At 36.5% G+C, this 17,027-nt stretch overlaps 4 protein-coding genes across 4 annotated transcripts; all 4 read right to left on the minus strand.

The window, feature by feature from the left end:
• Positions 1–9: 9 nt before the first annotated feature.
• On the minus strand, positions 10–999 carry LOC114249553 (uncharacterized). Its single transcript, XM_028183171.2, has 2 exons — positions 895–999; positions 10–446 (listed from the first exon to the last, which is right to left on the minus strand). Exons 1-2 carry the CDS (start codon positions 904–906, stop codon positions 84–86), a joined length of 375 nt encoding a protein of 124 aa, XP_028038972.2. The 5' UTR covers positions 907–999; the 3' UTR covers positions 10–83.
• A 5,454-nt stretch (positions 1,000–6,453) lies between these two features.
• On the minus strand, positions 6,454–7,574 carry CPH34 (cuticular protein hypothetical 34). The gene is made up of 2 exons (XM_028183245.2): positions 7,444–7,574; positions 6,454–7,337 (listed from the first exon to the last, which is right to left on the minus strand). Exons 1-2 carry the CDS (start codon positions 7,453–7,455, stop codon positions 6,483–6,485), a joined length of 867 nt encoding a protein of 288 aa, XP_028039046.2. The 5' UTR covers positions 7,456–7,574; the 3' UTR covers positions 6,454–6,482.
• Positions 7,575–10,720: 3,146 nt separating this feature from the next.
• CPH24 (cuticular protein hypothetical 24) lies at positions 10,721–11,674 on the minus strand. The gene is made up of 2 exons (XM_028183246.2): positions 11,524–11,674; positions 10,721–11,268 (listed from the first exon to the last, which is right to left on the minus strand). Exons 1-2 carry the CDS (start codon positions 11,536–11,538, stop codon positions 10,807–10,809), a joined length of 477 nt encoding a protein of 158 aa, XP_028039047.2. The 5' UTR covers positions 11,539–11,674; the 3' UTR covers positions 10,721–10,806.
• Positions 11,675–13,507: 1,833 nt separating this feature from the next.
• Positions 13,508–14,511, minus strand: LOC114249618 (uncharacterized). Its single transcript, XM_028183253.2, has 2 exons — positions 14,353–14,511; positions 13,508–13,889 (listed from the first exon to the last, which is right to left on the minus strand). The coding sequence occupies exons 1-2, from the start codon at positions 14,452–14,454 to the stop codon at positions 13,692–13,694; spliced, it is 300 nt and encodes a 99-aa protein (XP_028039054.2). The 5' UTR covers positions 14,455–14,511; the 3' UTR covers positions 13,508–13,691.
• Positions 14,512–17,027: the final 2,516 nt, after the last annotated feature.

Consider the following 17,027-nt stretch of genomic DNA (forward strand, 5'->3'; position numbering starts at 1 on the left):
CAAAAAAAGTTAGAAAGTAAATATTTATTTATTATAATATAATATCAAAATAAATTCAATCTCGGAGACGATTTTTAAATAGTTCACTTGCGCTTGTAGTAGATGGATTCAGGGTTCCAGTAGCTGCTGTAGGTCAAGGGAGAGTATCCAGCGTAGCTAGAGTAACCATTGTAGTAGCTGGGGTATGAGTAGGGAGCGTAGGACGACAGAGGGTAGGCAGCTGGTGAGTAGGCAGAGTATGCAAGAGGGGCGGTGTATGCTGGAGCAGCGACAGCGGCGGTGGTCAGAGCTGGAACTGGAGCTACAGCTGGGGCAGCGAGGGCCGGGGTGCCGTACGCGTAAGTCGAAGGCAGGTAGGATGCGTAGCTGGCAACTGGGGAGTAGCCGAAGTGTCCCAAGCCGGGCTTACCATAAGCGATGGCCAATGTGGCGAAGGCGACAAGAATCTGAAAATTACCAATAATAATAATAATAATCAACCAATAATCAACAGTACCTCTGACTGGAAAACAACAGACCGATATGGCTTTGTGGTATCGGTTTAGAATAGCACCACATTATCTCTTTCCATTATTTTTATTGAAGGCGACCAAGAAATTCGTTGAAGAATCGAGAGCACCATGCTTTGTGAATGAAGCTAGCGCTCTGCGATTGCCAATAGGGCTTTACTGGTAAAAGTACGTAATGCGAGCACTGACGGATAGGAGTCACAATCCAACCAATTTCTGTTGCGCAGCAACTCTGCTGCGCGGTTTGGTTATATTGGTTATTTTTAATTTTACAAAAATTTTTAATCCGCCTCGGTAATTATATTTCGAACATAGAATCAACAAAAACACTATTACAATTATATGTGGTACATTTATTTCGACAATTAACAGTAAAAGTACTAACCTGTTTGAACATTGTTGAGCTTTGTGTTGTCTCACAATCTGACGAAGATTGAATGATGATTTGCTCTCATTTGGTCTCCATTTTATACAGGTATCCTAAACCGGATTTCGACCTTACATCTGTATTTGTATGAGCAATTAATTAGCACTTTGGAAGTTTTAAAGCTTAATTTACATAAAATGTAATTATAACAAGGTCTCTTGGAGTGATAAGCTTGTTGGAGTTGTAAGGGCTTCTTTTCTATTCCGACATTAAGTAACTAGAAGCCGAATTAATTAAATAAAACGTGCATCCTAAACTAAATAGGGGATGTGAAACCTGAATCGCGTTACTGAGATTTTCATAATAATCTTGCATGTATTCAAATTCTGAATATTCCGACTGGGTTGAGCCCTTGAGTCTATCTGTCCTTTTTACTGACCCGACCATTTAACCTAACTTAAAAAAACCAGACCATTGGCTTACCGAAAAAAAGGATTCGATGACTGGAAATCATTCGTTTGTCGTTCCACCCAAATTATTACGCAAATTAAATTTGCAATACGCAAATTAAGATGCTTATTACGCAAGGCTATTCTTTCGTGAGCATGAGTGAAGTACGTGTTGTACTATCTCGCTCGATGCGAGTAAGTACATCACACGCCTTATCATTCAGACCAAGACCTCTATGAACTGGAAGACAACATACATTCTACAGCAAACCATTAGCGCAACCTTATCAGATCCGGCGCAGTGGACTCAATGTACTTCCTAGTTCTAAGGCAGGTGTCGTCGCAATACGGTCGACGTACTTCACTAAAGCCCATCGTTCAATTGTGATTAAGCTGGGTACAATTGTTGTTGGTGCTTCAGAAAATGTTTCACTCAGAAGAACATTAAGGTACGACAGGTGGCACGTGAGGATATTCCATAAACCTGTCACAGCGGAGCGTGAGCTGGTTTCACTAGTTGATTATAAAATACAAACCATTTGTTTTCTCCGTTAGAACAACCAAAAATGCCTAATGGGCCTCATGGATTTTTCTATTAATATATAAAATAATTCTTACAAATTAGTTTAACAGGTACCCTACCTTCAAACTGTAGTGTATAAACTGTAGTGTGTACTAGCGGCAAATCAATAAAATTAAATATGACTTAGTCCGAGACGAGGGTCTCTAGAAGCCCAACAATAATTACTTAAGATAGAATCTATGCGCTTGAACATTAGGGCGTTAGTTGGTTAGTAAGTGTAGGAAAGTTCTTCCGGGAGGTAAGCCGATTAAGACTAGTTATAATTATGATCGTCTGATTTCGCTCTCCATCTATGTTTGTTTTTATACTAGGAAGTTGAATCACAGGCCCATGTCTTAGGATTATAGCGTGATATTTGAGTAACATATGATAATCTAATACACGATTGAAGTCGTATAACTCGTCTATACAATGATTTATGGATTTGCAAAAACTAGTGGTTACGTAATATGAATTGACACTTTAAAAATATATGAGCAAATACTGTGGGAATTAGAACGAGTGGTTATTTGGGCCCTTTGTTTTCAGATTTGTCCCGACATTAGTCAAGTAAGATTTTTAGTAAGAGTGTTTTAGATTCGAATTAATTCTGGAATAGATTAGAATTAATAATTCTTGGAGCGTTCATGTATTATGGTAAGAGGTAATTTTATTCGACGGCAAGTTAATCACTAGAACAAGCTAAATTTTAAGTATCTGGGAAATAATAATAAAAAAAAAATAAAAAAATATTAAGAAAAATGAACTGAAGTCTATCCTCTAATTTCATTTTACTTTATAGATTTCCTATTAATAATGACAAAAACAACACAGTTCAGAGACTTTTCTGGTCTGCTTTAGGTTTTTTCTTTTTTTCTGTTATGTTCCTATTGACGAGTTTTAGTGTTACCAATAAAGAAGTTGAATCATTCGTTTCCACTTTTACGAGAAAAATGGGGTGAAATATGAAATGTCTATTGGAAAACTAAACAGAAAAATCCAAAATGAATCTAAGCCTAACCTCAAGTGCCACTGATTGTGAGGAAACTTCAAGTACTGGGTGAAAACTTGTTAATACCCGTACATTCTCATCATTATTGTCAACATCTAGCCCACTGACTTTCTCGCCGGATCTTCTCAGTGGGTCGCGTTTCCGATCCGGTGGTAGATTCTGCGAAGCACGGCTCTTGCTAGGGTTGGTGTTAGCAACGTCAGCAGGATTGAGCCCCGTGAGCTCACTTACTAGTTAAGGCGACGCTGATATAGCCTCTCAAGGCTATCAACTTAGGTAGGAAAAAAAAGTCATCATCAGCACACAGTTGTTCACTATTGGGTATAAGTTTCTCTCCATTTAGACCATGAAGCTCATTTCCTCCATGAAATATACGTTTTCGAGAACTTATTCTTCCACGGTGAACGAATAACACAATATTTACATTTCAGAACCAACATAATTCGCAAATACCTGTCATCCCGTAGCTGTCTTTTATTATTATTATCTTTATGGCCTTTGGCCGTCGCTCATGGACATCAGCAATGTCAGGGGCAGAGCCAAGGCGCTGCCTACTAACTAACTAAATTTACATTGAAAGCAAAAAAAAAATCATGTCTGTTTTAAAATAGCAGATTTCAATATTGCACAGTATTAAGACATGATTTTATAAGCACTAAATCGTTAGCAATTATAATGGGACGAGAACATTAATCTTATTTTTATGGCCTGCTCGTTTGGATTCAAGCTACGTTATTTTTTTATTGCCATATAGGCAGACGAGCATACGGCCCACATGATGGTGAGTGGTTACCGTCGCTTATGGATTTCAGCGATGCCAGGGGCAGAACCAAGCCGCTGTCTACCGTATAATACTCTCCATGGGTCTCGTTTGAAGAAGGACATGTCATAGTGCTCGGGAAACACCGTGGAGGGGAGCTCATCCCGAAGCCGGATGGTACCTGGCAAAAAATATCTCTGGAAACGCCCTGTGATACTCGCGGGTAGTATGGATGAACTCTACTCCGATGGCGGGCAGTGCGATGGTAAAAACGAGACGAGACGAAAGGTATCATGTCAAATAATTCTTCAGAGCATATTCGATCTGCACTAAAAATCTGATTATGTTTAAAGATGGAAAACGAAGATATTAGAAGTACTTATAATTATTGACACAACAATAAACAATAAATTGCAATCCTTATGACATATTCTTCTTGAGAGTTTTTTTGAAGTGTGACCCGTAATGTAATTAATTTAAGTTTTGGATAATTTTCGAGAGCGCTCGCTATGCTCTTTCGCTTCATGTTGTGGGCTAACAATACGAACTTACTATATAGAACCACAGGCTAACTTAGTAGTTCCAGAAATAGAGGTAATAGAAGAAGAGCTAGAAGAAGTCTAGTTCTAGAAGAAGTTAAACATTTCCTATGGTTCCTTGGTCCCCTATTTAATATTAATTGCGTAAATGCCAAACGTTTTCGAAATATTATATTCTGGACTAGTTAATAATTAGATCGTAACATTAAAACTAATAGGATAATGCAAATAGAATTTTGAAGGTGAGTAAAGGAGAACATTGAAAAAAAAAGGGTGATTGTATGTACGCGCGTAAGAAGTTATACTTTATTTTTATTAATTTTATTTCTTTTTTTTTATTTAAATTTTAATCAATTTGAAAAAAAATCGATTAAACAACATCCTATAAACACGCATATTGGACATCCCTTTTCTTGACATCGTATAAATTCGGTAATTCTCGGTACGGTTCGGAAAGTTCACCTGCGGCTATATTCAGACTCGCCAAGTTACGTCGGTCGTATTGTAATGAGCGATTTAGTGGGCAACTTCATTTCTGTTAATTTTGTGTCACGGTGCGCGCACATCGTAAAATTTCACTCTCATCAATTTTTCATAAAGCGCCTAAAGAAGTATAACTTCAAAAAAATTTTTTTTATTAGTTGGTGGATCATCAAATTTATTTCAATTTTTGTCGTTTCTTCATTTGATATTGTATGTTTTTTTGCTCGAAGGTCAGACAAGAATGACAGAATTGATGAGAGTGTTTTGTTATTATTATATTTATTGTTATACGAGTGTTTGATTTCGGAACGTCAAAAATGTCAACGAGCGACGTCCGCTATGACATTTTTCTTTTTTAATTCCAGCCGCCAAGGGCGACGCATCAATTTCATATTTCATATATATGTTTAATTTGTCACATAAGGACTCAAAGAAATCAAAAGTAATAAATACAGTCCACTCTCATTTACCACAACGCAACAACGAGCTCACGGCTCACCTCCTGTTAAGCGGTTACCGAAGACCATAGACATCCCACTATGAATACCACTAACGTTGACCAAGAATCAAAGTATCAATAGTGCTGTATACCAGCTATTCCACCTTTCAAACCGCAACACATTGTATCTTAATATACTATTTTACTTAATCTCTTAGCACAGCTGGGAAGGTGAGCTTCCGACTCATCTAACATTGAGAAGTTACTGGAATCCATAAACGGCTCCAGTTTATGTCTATGTAATATGTAGAAAAATAATGCCTAATATTATCTTCCACTAAGGTAAGGGTACCGAAGATATTTAATTTTCAATTTTTGTTGTCCGATTATTATTATAATTTTTATTGCTTAGATTGGTGGACGAGCTCACAGCCCACCTGGTGTTAAGTGGCTACTGGAGCCCATAGACATCTACAATGTAAATGCGCCACCCACCTTGAGATATAAGTTCTAAGGTCTCAGTATAGTTACAACGGCTACCCCACCCTTCAAACCGAAACGCATTACTGCTTCACGGCAGAAATAGGCGGGGTGGTGCTACCTACTCGTGCGGACTCACAAGAGGTCCTACCACTTACCACCACTTACCACACTTTAATAAAGGTCGAATCTTTTCACCATAATATGATAAATTGAGGACATCTAAATAATTTCAAAGATACATATAGTTTGCATTAATAAGAGGACAATTATCTATTTATAAACAACTAAAGGCAAAGCAGTTGAATACTGTTTTTTTTAATACCTACTTTGCAATAAACTTTTCAGTTATTCAATTTCTATTTTTGGAGAGGGACAGTGCTTGTTTCAATTATGGCTAATATTAGCGTGAATTTACTGACTATAAAATATATTTTGAACGACGTTTTAATTAGTTTATATTAATTAACCTTCTTTGTATTATAACTAGAAATTTTCAAAAGCTAATGAGAAAATAAGTGGTAAATTTAGTTAGTTGATTATGAATAATGAATACTCCTATCATTTAGTTCCTCTGACCAGCGTTGTTCGAGTGCCGTTGTTTTGATTAAATATTAACACCTCTATGTAAGTTAATCTGATGTTTAGCAAATAGATTTGCTGCAGAAGGGATTGGTTATTTCACTCAGATTTTTTTTAAAGTTACAGTTCAAGTCTTCACTTTCATTCGACTTCACTTCGTTGAACCCGGAATCGATAGAAGTCAGTATAACTGACCAAAATGCCAATAGAATATACTAGTGAACATAAAACCAAAAATATGCTAAGATTTTTTATTTCCATACTATCACATCAATCATCATGACTAACAGCTTAAACTGTTCACTTCTTCTTGTAGTAGAGGGAAGCGGGGCTCCAGTAGCTGCTGTAGGTCAGGGGAGAGTACGCAGCGTAGTTGGAGTAGTAGCTAGGGTACGAGTAGGCTCCGTAGGACGACACAGGGTAAGCAGCTGAAGCTCCGTAAGTTGAGTAGGCAAGAGGGGTAGTATACGCTGGGGCGGCCACGGCGGCGGTAGTCACGGCTGGAGCAGTGTATGCTGGAGCAGCAAGTGCGGCGGTGGTCACGGCTGGAGCAGTGTACGCTGGGGCAGTATATGCGGCAGCGTAAGTTGGCGCGGCGTATGTACGGGCAGCGTAAACCGGGGCAGTATATGCTGGGGCGGTGTATACTGGGGCTGCGTAAGTTCGGGCGGTGTAAGCTGGGGCGGTGTAGGCTGGGGCGGTGTAGGCTGGGGCGGTGTAGGCTGGGGCGGTGTAGGCAGGGGCGGTGTAGGCTGGGGCAGTGTAGGCTGGGGCGGTGTAGGCCGTGGCAGTGTACGCTGGAGCGGCGACGACGGGAGCGGTGACGGCGGGAGCAGCAACAACTGGAGTGGAGACGGCTGGTGCGTGGACGGCTGGTACGTGGACGGCTGGTGCGTGGACGGCTGGTGCGTGGACGGCTGGTGCGTGGACAGCTGGTACATGGACGGCTGGTGTGTGGATTTGGTGCGCAACAGCAGGAGCAGCAACGGAGGTGGTGAGAGCGGGTGCAGCAACAGCCGGGGCAGCAATAGCTGCACTAGAGAAGGCTGGGGCGCTGTATGAGTAGGAGGCGACAGGAGCACTGTAGGCTAGAGGAGCATGTCCAAAGCTGGGTTTGCCAGAGGCAAGGGCCACAGTGGCGAGGGTAACAAGAATCTAGAAAATCATAAAATGTATGTTAACAACTAAATAATTGGCACACATTAGATTAATATTTAAAAGTTATATAACTTAAATTAATTAGAACCTTAAAGATACCAACCAGCTTGAACATTGTAGTTGTTTGTGTGTCTCTCAATCTGCCGAAGACTGAATGATGATTCGCACTCTTTTGTGCACCATTTTATACAAAATTTTGTAAACCGGACTCTGACCTAATATTTGAATATTTAGTAATAATTAATTACGATCTTCTGAAGATTGCAAGTTTTTTTTTTCTGCTTCTTTGGAGACGGACTTATGTGAATAGATGACACTTAAATTATTCATAAATAATGGTGTGATCGTTTTGTTTTGCGTATGATTAGTCGGAATATAGATTTAATGAAACTACCGGATTCTAAATAGTGACGGGATACTTTAATTGTGATGCATTTTTATTTACTATCCCGAAGCAGACAATAAGGTCACAATCATGATATTAAACATTATATTGAAATTGATATTGACTTTTTGACATGATGACATATCAAAATTGATCCCGTAAAACCCTTTTAACAATTTCCATTATGCCCGGCAAGTTTGGCACTCATTGTACGGCTAAAAGTATATATTACTTACCTACCTTTCGTTATATCAAACATAATGATAGAATAATAATAAAATAATTTACATTTCGATGGTTGCTATAAGCATCCGTAAACTTAGTTCAAGCCCTTAACTTTTCCAATGATTAGAAGCGAAAAGTCAGTAATACCTAATAAACAAAAACACATCGATGACGGATTTATGATTCACGGAATCAAAATGTTTTAATACACCTGTTGTCACAAATTCAGACTTTAATTTATGCATATAATTTTAAAGAATCAAACGGTATTAATCGATATTAATAATAAAGCCAAGCGCTATTCTTCATCAAATATGGTATAAGACAAGTTCAGAAAGTTCTTTTTTAAAGTTTATGCAGAATAAACTACATTTTAATGTTCTGTGTGTGTTTTGTTAATTATTTGTAATTGTAATTGTAACTGTAAATAGTTGTAACTATACTCTGGTTTATATACAAAGAAATGTATTTATAAAAAATCTATTGCGATTATATTACATAAAGTAGGGTAAGGTTTCCACATTGCAAGAATAAAATATCTCATAAAATTCATTAAATTCACAATATTTTCTAATTTTTGCAATTTTTATTTTTTTGTAGATTTTGTTCACGAATTACCTTAAAGTTATTTTCCAAATTTCCATTAACGTTACTCTATGAATTCACCGCAAAACATTCCGTATTTTACGTAAATTTAACAATTGTCTCACAGTTGAGCACCGAGCTTAGCTTTGAACATTAAACGCTGAAGATGTCCTCGATATAAAATATTCAAATTAAATTTTATTATTCACATCTATATGACTATTTTCATTGTAAAGAGACAGCTTTATACACATAAATAGTCTAAGTATTACAGTTTAGGGGGTTTGAAGTCGTCGTGGCCTGAAGGATAGGACGTTCGGTGCAATCGTTTTGAGCGATGCACCGGTGTTCGAATCCCAGGCGGGTACCAATTTTTCTAATGAAATACGTACTTAACAAATGTTCACGATTGACTTCCACGGTAAAGGAATAACATCTTTATTACTAATATTATAAAGAGGAAATATTTGTTTGTTTGTATTGAATAGGCTCCGGAACTACTGAACCGATTTGAAAAATTCTTTCACTGTTTGGAAGTAACACTATTCCCGAGTGACATAGGCTATAATCTTTTTTGAAAAAAAATTAGGATTCCTTACTAAAACTTCAATAACGTAGATGTTTATGGGCTCCAGTAACCACTTAACACCAGGTGGGCTGTGAGCTCGTCCACACATCTAAACAATAAAAAAAATCAAGCTATCTGGTTTGAAGCTTGGAACACTAGTTTATACAATACAATTGAGATTTTAACCGCATGCCTCATGGAACGTTTTTGCATTTATTTGATTTTGGGCTCTATTAACTACTTAATATTGGGTACACATTCACCCATCATACATAAACAATAATAATGAGCGTAACTCGGTTTCAACTCCAAATTACGATAGCAATAATATCAATCAATAAATAATATTACGATATCAATCAATAAGGCTTTTAAGTTGATTCAAAGTCAAACAGGGAGACCCTCTAATCAAATCAAATTAAATAAAAATAAAAATTCAGCATAAATGAAAGTACATACTTGTTGAACGTCAAAAAGAACTACCGCCAATTCACAAAAACTAGCCTCCGTCCTGAGAAGAACTGGTAAGAAACTCAGCGGGCATGTCTTTTTTTATTAAATATGAGGTATTTTTTTTTAATATTAGATCTTTTTAAATATTCATTTTAACAATGAGTAATAAAACGTAACAATTATTGCAATATTGAAATGCCCGGAGCGAGCAACTCATTCCCACTTTGTGCAATCTCCTAAATAATCATTGACTTTATAGTAAGCTGTATTGCACAGATGTTCTTTAACAGTTTTCTTAAACCTATGTATATGTAGGTTCTGAACATCTTGTGGGATTTTGTTGTACAGGCGCACAGACAAACACCCGAATGAATTTCGTATCTTATGTAACCTACTCATCGGCACAACAAGCTTGTGTTTGTTCCTAGTATTTCTATTATGTAAGTCAGACTTTTTAGGAAACTCCTCAATATGTTTACGAACATACATCAAATTTTCAAAAATGTACTGGGATTGGCATAGTGAGAACTCTAGTGAGATCTCTCTGATTATCTTCATCCAGTTGCCATGAACATATTGATATCATCTAAGTAAGGCGTCATATAGCTTCTCCTTGAACACAAAACATGTATGTGTGTATTTCACAACAGTTTAATGTGTAACAAAGCCTTAGGCTTCACAAGGCTTACCTATCAAAATTCTTGTAATTGGCACTCTTTCATAATATCATTTAAGATCTTCAGTATATAGTAACGTGCTAGCAATGCATTTTTACGATGCGATTCCTAAAACCTCAAGCGAGTTATTTCTTTTCTTTCCATTATTTCATTTTTCATGAGTATTACAGTTTAATTTGTTAAGATCTCTAAATAGTGTTAAATTTTATTCGGGGTATTAGGGTTAATTGGACAATAGCTGAATTTATATATTTTGTTGTCAAATTCCAGAAAATTTTATATAGTTATTTAGCCCACTCCCGATATTCTATAATAGTTCTGTTGTTAGATATGTTTTTGTAATACAATGGGCCATACAAACATATTAAACAAAATGTCTTTTTTGGATATCTCAATACTTCAATTACTCATTTGTCACTTATTGTGTAAGAAATATTTTTTAATCAAATCTGCAAGGTTTTTTTTAACAGAATAAAAAATATACATATATTTTGGAATACTAAATGTTTATTGTAGAAAATGTCATCGTTAATCTAAGTAATCTCATCTAGTCTTATAGGCGACTTCAACTGTTCACTTCTTCTTGTAGTAGACGGAGGCGGGATTCCAGTAGCTGCTGTAGGTCAGGGGAGAGTATCCGGCGTAGGTAGAGTAGGCGTTGTAGTAGTTGGGGTATGAGTAGGCAGCGTAGGATGACACGGGGTAAGCAGCTGGAGCGTAGGCGGAGTACGTAAGAGGGACGGGGTATGCTGGAGCAGCGACGGCGGCGGTGGTCAGAGCTGGAACTGGAGCTACAGCTGGGGTGGCGACGGCGGCGGTGGTCAGAGCTGGAACAGGAGCTACAGCTGGGGTGGCGACGGCGGCGGTGGTCAGAGCTGGAACAGGAGCTACAGCTGGGGTGGCGACGGCCGGAGCGGTGTAGGCGTAGGTGGAAGGTACGTAGGATGCGTAGCTGGCGAGAGGGGCAGAGTAGGCCAAAGGTCCAAAGCTGGGCTTGCCATACGCGATGGCCAAAGTGGCGAATGCGACAAGGACCTGAAAATAACAAGTAAATACGATAATCAGTTAAAGATTTTATGAATATTTTCAATATAAGGAATTAAAAAAAAAACGTTTCTCTTGAGTAACCGATTCCATATTTTGAAAATACGTGTCAAATGGCCCGAATACGGCAGCAACATTACACAGAAAATACTAAAATATTAGATTGTCGAATAGATTGTACAATAATGAAAATTATTAATAATAACGATTTTTACAAATGATACACCCTTTAATTCTAGCACTTACTCTGAGTGTGTACATCGTGGTGTGTCAATCAAAGACTGAATGGTGTTGATGGTCATGTACACTATTTTATAGAAAGATCCAAAAACCGGACTCCAACTTCATATCCTGCACTGCATTAGAAATAATTTAGAACTTTTGGCAAAGATTTAAGATACTTTTTGAGATGTATAAATTTGTGCCTTGTATGTGTGTGTAAAGTGGGTTTAAAAATGTAATAAAAATCAATTTTATTTTGTCATCTTCAGTGACAATTCAAGGCCAGTTGATGAAACGGGTCCAATTTAAGAATATCTTAGAGGAGAAATACATAATAGGAAATAATCTTAATAAACTTTTCAAATGTAGAGTTGAAACGATAATTTTGTTTGTTTTATATAACTCAAGGAACTGGCCTTATATTATTATATTCTACGTTGATTGTATATCACCTGTCAAGTAATTTTATAAATATAAATGTATAATAGATCATTATTTTTATTAATGTGAGTGTTTTGAACAACTCCAAATTTTGATATTTGCATTAGCTAACGTGTACTCATATTGTAAATGATACTGAAGTGAATTAAATTATTTCTATTTAAATTTTAAGGTTGTGTGTTACACGAGAAAAATTTTGGTAGAGTCTAGAATTTTTTGTTGTTGTTATATCTAAAGTTTAATTATTAAATAGTACAATTTATGGGAAACTTTTTGTTTTTATTGCTTAGGTCACTGGACGACTTCACGGCCCACTGCGTTAAGTAGTTACCGGAGCCCATAGACATATACAAAGTAAATGCCGCCACCTACCTTAAGATATGAGTTTTTACGTCTCAGTTTTTACAGTACAACGACTGCCCCATCGTTCAGACCGAAACGCATTACTGCTTTACGGCAGAAATAGGCAGGGCGGTGGTACCTACTCGTGCAGACTCACAAGACGCCCTACCATCAGTGTACTCCAAGCATAGCTAGCTCTCTATCAAAGAGGTCACTCAAAGAGGACCTTGAGCCTCCTGATAAGACCTATAGTGGTGAACTTCGGCTAAGGCAGTAGGAGTAAGTGCAGTAGTGGTCGTGGATCATGATGATGATGGTTTATGGAAGTTTGTTTAAAGCCAAGCTATTTAGACCACGCTAGGTTTTGAATTTGATATTTAACAAGAGGGGAGTCCATTCTGAGAGTCTGTTGAATTTTAGTGTCAGGACGATATTAAATATCAGTAACGATCTTAATTTTTGATTCCTGATAAAAAGGTCAGTTGTTTCTTTAAAAGTACGTTTATACCTACTTATAATATAACAATAACATTTTATAACAATGCAATTTTATATTTATGAGTTTCTATTATAAAAAAACATATTGAATTTTTTTTTTTTTTTTTATATAAATAAATAAATAAATATTTTACTAACAATCACGCCACGTTAACCGGCCCCGTGCTAAGTTCGTAAATAACTTGTGTTACAGGTACCAGATAACGGACATAAATGTAAGATTTTTATTATACACATACATATATTTAATATACATCCATAACCCTGGAAAAGACATTTATATTTATCATACAAATATCTTCCCTTGTGGGAGTTGCGAAAAACAAGCCCAAATTTGTTTTGGAACATTAAATGTCACAAATCGTTCACACGTCCCCAACGTTTCAAATGATTCATTATAATATATGTATGTATATTAATTGTAGTTTTAACTTCGACTACTAAATAAGGTAGTGGATTAAAAAAACTGTCGAGTCTCCGAATTTTTTTTCTTTGTAGAAACTTATTGTATTGATAAAATGTTGTTACTTAATCTATATTATTGTTTAAAAACCCTTGGTAACGTTCCCAAGCGATTAAAAAAGGGTGGGCTTCGATTTCCACAATGCTATTTTTGAAGAAGGTTTAAGAAACTTATATTACTGATTATAATTAAAAATAATATATAATTGATATATAAAATATATAACCTATGTTTCTGGTTACATATAAGAAGAAACACAAACAGTACTTCATAATTTATTTTTATTTCCGAAAAAAAAAACAACTTTACCATTCAAGTTCAGGATTTCAAGCGCCAGGCAGAAAAAAAAATCAGTCGCGAATTATACTTTTTTGTATTGGAATCAAATAAATAAAATATATCACATCAACATATTTGGTTTCATGAATTTAGACGTATTTTTATTTAATTAAATGTAATAAGAATATGGTGATGCGTATGAGTATGCGGAGTATGCAACCGGAGAATATGCAGAGTACGCAGAGTACGCCAGGGGTGCGGTGTACGCAGCAGCGACCGGAGCGGTATATGCAGCAGCTACAGGGGACGTGTAGCTCACCAGCAGAGGCTTGGCTGACGCGAAAGCCAGGAGAGCAACGAAGATCAACTGCAGAAAAGAAAATAGTATAGTTTTTTATTTTTTATTGCTTAGATGGGTGGACGATCTCACAGCCCACCTGTTGTTCAGTGGTTACTGGAACCCATAGATATCTACCACGTAAATGCGCCACCCACCTTGAGATACAAGTTCTAAGGTCTCAGTATAGTTACAACGGCTGCACCACCCTTCAAGCCGAAACGCATTACTGCTTCACGGCAGCAATAGGCAGGGTGGTATCGATAGTATCGATTAAATCCATTATTTACTAATGAATGCCATGAAATACAAATCGATCAATTGCGTATTTTACATTTAGTTTATATTCATATATTTTTAATATATAAGAACAATTTAATATTGTAAAGATTTTTTATAACTATCAATGTTGATTTGTAGCCAATGTGTAATATTAATTTGATAATTTGAAATAAAACATTACTAATAAATGAGTAAATCAATTGGTACTTACGTATTTGAACATTTTGATTGTTTGTTTGGTTCGTCGGAGAGTGACTGATGGTGTGACTAGCAATTCCCGTCTAATATATAAGGATTCGATGATGACCTCCATTGTGTTGGCATTAGTTCGGCGCCTGCGCACCTTGATCACACGTGCGCAATAAGGAATTCAACGCGACTTGAATATTTTGACTGCACTCACTAGAAGGATTGTACAGGATGTTTAAATTTGACCCACTATTAAAATTTTTTAATGATATATTAATTATTTAGTACAGTTGATAGAAAAATACTGTCAATTTACGACTTATACTTTTAAAAAAAAGACATGATATATTTGAACTCCATTCCGAAAATGTTCTATGAATCATTAAACACTGAAACTGGTCCACTTGGTATTTGACATTTCGTTTGATCGAAATCATTTCTTAGAATAATTTATTACGTAACCAAAAATCTGAAAATAGGATGTGTACCGGCGCGGCGTTCCTTTCAAATTTCGAATTTTGCGATTTTTGCGACTCGTCTCTAAGCGTCTATTAGAAACTCCAATATGGCATTATTTAATAAGATATCAGACCACAGCGTCAATGCTCTTGCAAACTCCGGGACATTTGATTGAAGTTTGATAGTCGCCGTCACTCGTCACCGCGATTCAGGAATTGTTGAATTTACGTGCAGCGACATCTGTTGATAACAAACGAAATAGGTAAAATCTTACGTTATGGACGTTTTTTCCCGGTTAGGGTACCCCTCTGCATCGTCCCATAAGGAACTTCGTTCCAAAAAGGTTTGAGTGGCATTAAAGTAACAAACAGGTATACTTTGCTTTTGGGGCCGAGGACAAGATTCCCGTGAGCGGAATAACTTTAATGCCAATAAACATCTCCGTGGCCACTAGCCATTAAGTTCAAGTCTAGCTTGGAACAATATTCATGAGATACAGAAAAAGAGAACAAGGGGCTGTGTCATGAATGTATTAAGTAGCTTCATACTACTAAGAACGGAAGATTTGGAAGTATTTTTTTCTCCTGCCTATTGGCTATATATTATGTAGCTACATACTACCAAGAACGGAAGAATTGGAAGTATTTTTTTCTCCTATCTACCTACCTGTTAGCTAGTAGCCTAAGGTAGGTGAGCACATAAGCTCAACCTGAGATAATCTACCACCGGATCGGAATCGCGACCCATTGAGAAGATCCAGTGACAAACTCAGTGGGCTAAGGAAGTTATGAGTTAAAGCTATCAGCACATATCCTGTCGAATAGCTACTAGTCGGACTAATGTTCTGAAAGTGTATCCTATTTTTTCAGGATACTAGTATAAGTAATTTATTTATTTACCGAATTATTTTTCGATTAAATATTTGATTGCCACTTAAGCATTAAGAGCTAGGGTACAAAACGGAAGCTAAATTTTCCAAAAACATGGGTTAGAAGGCTAGTTTTGATGTCGACTAATTCAGTTTAATGTACAAACTTTCACTCAAAAGCAAGCCTACAAAAATATCGATTGATATTTTCAAGAACCCAACGATGTCGATTTACAAAATTCTACAATAAATTTGGACATACCCGAATAAATAAAATACTCGTGGAAATACATAAGTTGTCAACATCAATCGTAAATTAAATAATGACTCGTTAGTAGTAGCTTATTAATAATTCAAATCGAAGGAAAGATGTACGTAATTATATTCGGCGGTTATTATGAGATTGTTTTTTTCTCGGTGTAAACTAGCTTAGAAGATATCGCTTACTCAGAAAAGATTTATAATCGATATTACCATATGTCCAAGTATAAAGATAAAATGTTAGTGGAATTATAAAAATGATCTACATTTTTATGTATCTAGGTTGTTTGGTTAAATCGTCTAATTAGATTAGTTTTAAAAATTTTGAATCTCGTTCAAGGTTCTGTTTTAGGAGCCCAAAGCTTTCGGGAAAAAAACCATCATCTCGAGACAAGAGCTTAAACTCTTTATGGTAATGAGCGACCGTCGCCGCTGTCGAACGCATAGCTGCTCCCAAGACTGAAATAAGTAGGGTGGAGGTACATACTTATGAAAATTTCAAAATAGTACCATAAACAATTAAATTGATTTAAAAAATATATATCTTTAACTTAAATGTCATCAGAATTTGCTCCTTGAATGTCAAAACACGCTAACCTTATTGTATAATAAATAGATGACGTTAGGCCGGACTAGACTAGAAGTATTATGTCTTCTAAACTTAGATATTTTAGACGAAATGCATTAAAAGCCACATTTGTTTTATACGATGAAAAGTCTGTTCGTATACTAATCAAATACTAATATGGGACTCCGATTACGAGGTTTTTTTTTCTTACAAGTTCATATTGATGGTTTTCTTTCAGTATTTCCTAACTTAAGACTTTCAATACTTTATACCAGGCCCTTTTCTCAGATAATGCACGATACATCGCCCATCAGTCTCTCTGCCTCGGAAAATAGTGCAGATGAGCAGTGAGAGATGATCAAAACTTCTATTTGAAGTGGAAAACTCTCTGGCACTAGTCCCCGTGTAAGCTGAATTGAATTTAATTTATTTCAACCCATTGAAGACACATGCTTGCGCGTCACGTGGAAGTGAAAAGTTAACATCAAAAATCCTGGGAGTTTTCAACAGAACTACCTGGTACTTCCCGCTTGGACAAAGT

The sequence above is a fragment of the Bombyx mandarina genome, chromosome 11 (assembly GCF_030267445.1).
Source record: "Bombyx mandarina strain Sakado chromosome 11, ASM3026744v2".
Classification (NCBI taxonomy): domain Eukaryota; kingdom Metazoa; phylum Arthropoda; class Insecta; order Lepidoptera; family Bombycidae; genus Bombyx; species Bombyx mandarina.